This window comes from Microtus pennsylvanicus, chromosome 5, assembly GCF_037038515.1.
Source record: "Microtus pennsylvanicus isolate mMicPen1 chromosome 5, mMicPen1.hap1, whole genome shotgun sequence".
NCBI lineage: Eukaryota > Metazoa > Chordata > Mammalia > Rodentia > Cricetidae > Microtus > Microtus pennsylvanicus.
In genome coordinates, this window is record NC_134583.1 from 80,254,855 (window position 1) to 80,260,854 (window position 6,000).

The 6,000-nt window shown below is 45.8% G+C and overlaps 1 protein-coding gene across 2 annotated transcripts in view; it reads left to right on the forward strand.

The window, feature by feature from the left end:
- Ppp2r2d (protein phosphatase 2 regulatory subunit Bdelta) overlaps nucleotides 1-1,873 on the forward strand; it is a 30,369-nt gene extending 28,496 nt beyond the window's left edge. For both annotated transcript variants that reach the window (XM_075972611.1, XM_075972613.1), the window contains one exon: nucleotides 1,091-1,873. In XM_075972611.1, the coding sequence (XP_075828726.1) occupies nucleotides 1,091-1,370 (280 nt within the window). In that variant the 3' untranslated portion in view covers nucleotides 1,371-1,873. The remainder of the gene's footprint in view (nucleotides 1-1,090) is intronic.
- Nucleotides 1,874-6,000: the final 4,127 nt, after the last annotated feature.

The window sequence follows — 6,000 nt, forward strand, 5'->3', positions numbered from 1 at the left end:
ATGATGCTATGTGAGATCTTATCTTTAAAACAGGGAGGAAAAGGCCTCACTGTATGGCTGCTGCTTGTCATCCCAACAGTGGAACATAATTCCCACAGGGACAGCAGACACAGGATCTCAGGGGCAAGATTGGCAGCTAGACTAGTCAGAATCAGAGCGGTCTGATTCAGCAAGAAACCCTGCCTCCTGTAAGTAAAGTGGAGAGCAGTTAAGGAAGAAACTCTGTCAGCCTTGGGCCTACATGCACACATGGACATACCTGTGTTTAAACAACTTGCAAACCAAATACACATTCCAAAATATAAAATGTAAAAATGGCCCCTTCCAAAGTCATGTATCAAATTGCTCCTTTGACTCCTGCCTCAACTGTCTGGGTGCAGATGTGCACTGTACCTGGTTGTGAAAGAAACTTAGAAATTAAATTAGCCACACTGTTTGATAACTGAGTTAATCTCCACTGGGAAACGTGATCAGCATATGACTAGTTTTAACTTAAATTTGTTGATGAGATGCTCCAGGCTCATAGTTAACTATCATATCAGTTCATGAGAGTCTTTATGGGGAGCGGGGATAATTGGATTTTTTGAGACCGGGTCTCTTACGTAGACCTTGGTGTTCTGGGACTCACTGTGTAAACAGACTGGCCTCAAACTGACAGAAATATGCCTACCTCTGCCTCCCCAGTGCTAAGACTAAAAGTGACTTGGACAAAGTTTTCTTCCCCTACCCTGATCTTCCTATGTTCTACTCTTCCACATCCTCCCCCCCTCTTCCCCTCCCCTTCAGTACATTAGTTTAATTAAGAGAGATGAAGGAATTCTGTTCCCAGCCCCCGTGTCAGACAGATCACTACCTCCTGTAAGACCCACTGCGGGGATCTTACACTCTTTTCTGGCCATCGTAAGCTTGTATTTAAAATGACGGATCCATGACTTTACTTGGACATGAAAATATGTGATGAAGTTCACTGCAGAATCTGCAGTGCATTTCTTTCCTGACAGTGGAGAGATTGGGGCTCATGGAGGGAGGGTCTGTGCTTCATGCCTTGCTCCACTGCTACTCAGTGTTCCCCCTTTTCTCTCTTGAACAGTGCCATTATGACGGGGTCCTACAACAACTTCTTCAGAATGTTTGATAGAAACACGCGGAGGGATGTTACACTGGAAGCCTCGAGAGAGAACAGCAAACCCCGAGCCAGCCTGAAACCCCGGAAAGTATGTACAGGGGGTAAGAGAAAGAAAGACGAGATTAGCGTGGACAGTTTGGACTTCAATAAGAAGATCCTTCACACAGCCTGGCACCCCATGGAGAGCATTATTGCTGTAGCTGCCACCAATAACTTGTATATATTCCAGGACAAAATAAACTAAGGAAGCTGACTGGAGGACCAAGTGTTGTCTTGCATAGTTAAGCCAGTCGTTTTCCTGTCACAGAAAAGGCGTTGTCCTCTCCATTGAGAATAGTGATGCACTTCCACTTCCTCATAGACACAGGAGAAGAAGGGGTCTCAGCTGGAGTCTTGGGAGAGATGAGTGCCGCTGCTGAAAGGAAAACCTGAAGCTGAATTGGTGGACTTTGTTCAATAAAGGCCGTTCCTCAATTGTATTTATTTAAGTCTGAGCCTTCCTTTCCAACTTACTTATAGACCAAAAAACTAACATCTGAGAGGATAAAAAGCTCATCCCATCTCTGTCCAGCTCTTCCCTCTGTCTCTGCCATCCATCCCTGGAGCCCCAGTGGACTGCATCACCACTGGTGCGTGGATCCGCCCGAGCAGGCTCAGGCAGCTTTACTCACCCACTGTATCTGCCATCACACCTCTGTGGAGCTACTTAATAAACACAACACACTGTGAAGTGTTTTTAAACCCAAACGCCATTGCAGTCTTTTTATTTGTTTCAGTTGCACATAATGAATTTATTCAAATATTGTACTTTGGAACAAATTGAGAACTTTTTGACTTTGGCAGAATGATTGAGTTTGTACAGAACTTCACATTCTAAATGTAACTATCCTAAATTGCCACTTGGTTTCTGTAGAAACCTCATCTTGGAAAGCCATAGTTGGGTCTACCTGAGAGAGAGAATTAGATGAGAGAGCAACAGAGTTGCTGCTACCAGACTAACACCCTGTTTAAAGTAGACCCCAGAGCCACTACAGTTAGTGTCTATGGACTTCTTTTAAGTACTTTGAAGAAAGCATACTTTTAAAATATTGCTAAGATTATGTGCTTGCTGGATTTCATACTATGTCAGTAGAACTCAACAGCTGTAGTTGGGAAATGATGTCACCTGTACCTATGATTCATTTTAAAACATGTTAGAAAACAGGATCAAGATTTCCTGATAAGAAATGTAAAAGTTAAAAAAAAAATGTAAACGTTGCAAAAGTTTTAAAAAATAATGTAACAGTTAAGTACAAACTCTTACTGGGCAGTGGTGACACAGGCCTTTAATCCCAGCACTCAGGAGGCAGAAGCAGGTGAATCTGAGTTCAAGGCCAGCCTGGTCTACAGAGTGAGTTCTAGGACAGCCGGAGCTACACAGAGAAACTTTCAGAAAAACAAGAAGTATCAGCATGTAGTGTTTCTGTAAGAGTCGATCAGTGAGCTACTGCATGTCTGGCAGCGGGGCCGGCTGAAGTAGGTAAGGTGTACTGATGACTGCTGATTTGTACAAGGCCAGCACGCCTCACCATGGGAATAATGTTAATGCTGCTCCCGTTCGCATTGCACTAGAGACTGAGAACCTCCAAGGGACTTTATCTTAAAAGCAATCACATTTTGACAGGCACATGTCTCTAATCCCAGCAAGCAGGAGACAGGAGTAGACATTTCTGGTTTCCAGGTCAGCCTGGTGTACATATCTAGTACCAGGCCAACCAAAGATACATAATGAGACCCAGCCTCAAAGGATAAAAGCTATGTGTTTAATGCCTTTAATCCCAGAACTAGAGAGGCAGGCCTGGACTACGTAGTTCCAGGACAGTCATGACTACATAGACAGTCTCACACACACACACAAAATAACTGTCCTGAATCTTGACTGGCAACTTAGAGTGTCTGAGATAAATGCCAGCATCAGTCCTAATACAGCAGGACTGTTCATACGCCATCTGTTCTACCAAAAAGTTTAATACATTTAAATGTTGACCCGAATTTACCCTGGGTATTTAGAAAACTTTCCATGTCATCCTCTTGTAGAGGCAGAAGAACGGTGAGCATGCAGCTTTCTGGGAGCTTAGCTGTCCCCCTGGGTTAGAGGCCTGAGCCTGCAAGCTCTTTCTCAAGGAGTCCAGGCTGTTCCCATCTCTGGACACCCTGCATTGCTCTAGTGTAGGATATCAGGTGCTTTTGATGCAGTTTCTAGTGTTGGCTAAAAGGACTCACTTCTGACATACAGGCCCTCTCTGAAGTCTGGTTCTGTTTCCATACAAGATTCTTAACTGGCCTCAAACTTGAGATCCCTCTGCGTCAGTCTCCCAGGCACATGTCACCATGCCCAGGTAAGAATCCTACAGTTCTCAAATTTAAATTGGTCTTTCTTTATTATATTCAAACTTGCAATGGCTAGCATTTTTCTAGAATATTCCCTTTAAGAAAGCAGTTTCTGTCAAATGTTTTATTGCTATGCTTCTGGGCTGAGGAGCTAAACATGAGAAAGCAGGTGGATTTGTTTTGGAAGTGAAGACAGGTCTTACTGTGTGGCACTGGCCTGGAACTCATCACTGTGTGGAGCAGGCAGACATCAAACTACAGCAGTCTTAAGTGCCTCTGCCTTCCAAGTGCACCACTGTGTTTGGCATACATGTGGGATTGTTTTTATTTTGAGACAGGGTCTCACTGCCTAGCCCTTGCTAGCCTAGAACTCTGTTTAGTCCAAGTTGACCTTAAACTCAGAGATCCTCCTACCTCTGCCTCCATAGTGCTGGGATCAAAAGTGCACCACCACAACCACCCTGTACACTAAAGGAATGCAATCCACATACATGGAGGAGGAACAGGAGTATAAAGTCATCCACTGATAATGAGTTCAGTTAAGTCAACCTGGGCTACAAGAGACGCTGAGGGGTGGGGTGGGGATACCTAAGCGTGGTGGCACATACCACAGCACACAGGAGGCAGAGACTGGTGGATCTCTGAGTTCCAACCAGCCAGGATTACATAGACCCTATTTCAATTTTTTTAGTTAATTAAAAGAGGCTAAAGAGATGACTCAGCAGTTAAGAGCACCTGGTACTCTTGCACAGGACCCTGAGTCAGTTCCCAGCACCCATGTGTGGCTCACAACCTGCTGTGTCTCCCAGTTCCAGGGGACTGATTCAGCAGTTCAGTGCCCTGGAAGTACCAGGCCTGCATATGCATAAACTCAGGCTCACCCCTCCTACAAAGAAAATAAAAGAGCTCACTTTAAAAATTGTAAATTTTTAGCCGGGCGGTGGTGGCGCACACCTTTAATCCCAGCACTCGGGAGGCAGAGGCAGGCGGATCTCTGAGTTCAAGACCAGCCTGGTCTATAGAGCTAGTTCCAGGACAGGCTCCAAAGCCACAGAGAAACCCTGTCTCGAAAAAAAACCAAAAAAAAAATAAAAATTGTAAATTTTTTTCTCTGCCAAGCAGTGGTAGTTCACACGTTTAATCCCAGCACTTGGACTTGGGAGGCAGAGACAGATGCATCTCTGATTTCGAGGCCAATCTGGTCTACAAAGCAAATTCCAGGCCAGCCAAGCCAGGGCTACACAGAAACTGTCTTGAAAAAAAGTGAAATTTTTCTAAAGCTGTGCTTCTATGGCACAGTTATGTATGAGTCATGTCAGTTGACAGGACAGTGATGGTTGCATTCAGAAGTCGCAGTAAAACATGCCAAGTGGAAACCATCCCAGTGGTCCTGGGGCAGTCCTCTCAGCTACTGAATGTGGAGGAAAGGGGGTGCCTGACACTGTTGCCTGCCCTTACTCTTGGGGCCCTGTCCCACCTGCCATACCTGGAAAGTCTTGTGCAGAGCTAAGTGTGGCAACTGGCTTCTAGTCAGATGTCACACACTGCTCTCCTCAGCTAAGGGCCTGCAGTAGGAGCCAGCACATAGTGAGACCCAGTGGAGGAATGTTGGGTCCTGCTGTGTGCCTGCCAGCGTTCTTCTGTGCCGGTGCCGTTATGCCCTGTCTGCCATGCCTTTGAAGTCTAGAGCCAAGGTTCTTGTGTGGGCTAATGTGACTGCTAGCTGCTAGTCCTTGGGCATTACAGATAGAGGAGATACCCAATGGTGTTGCCTACCAGTCATTCTCTGCATGCAGCATTGCTGGGTGCTGGCTAGAGAAGTGGAAGGGCAAAAGTTCCATTCTGGGGAGCTGTCTGCCAAGTGACAGTGGGACACGGATGGTGCAGTCACAGGCACTTCTAGGGACTCGGCAGCACTTGTAAGAACTTGCTACCTAGGCCAGGTAGTGGTGGTGTAGGCCTTTAATCCCAGCACTGGGGCGGATCTCTGTGAGTTCAAGGTCAGCCTGGTCTACAAAGCAAGTGCCAAGACAGGCTCCAAAGCTACAGAGAAACCTTGCCTCAAAAAACAAAACATTTTAAAAATGGAGACTAGTACCTAAATTTACCCATTAGCAGACAGGACCCTGCGCTATCAAAGTGATGGGGTCAGAGCTTTTTGACTCCAGTTTTGTGGCTCTTTTGAGATGGCGATTAAGTAAAATGAGTGGGACTTTGGTGGCAGTTTGAAAATACTTTTGAAAGTTTTTGATTTTTGCAAAGCTTGTGGTCTGGCACAAAACTGCATGCCAAGACGTGAGCAGCATGACTCCGGGCTCTTGTGGCTGGAGGGCACTGTTCAGTCCCTGTACCAAACGCTACCCTGGGAAGAGCACAGCCAAGAGTGACAGGTGTAGCATTGTCATAGAGCAGAGGTTCAGTGGCCTGTCCAGATCCCACCATCACAGTGATACTCTCAGATTATTAGGTGAAGAGTGACAGGTTGTAGCATTGTCATAGAGCAG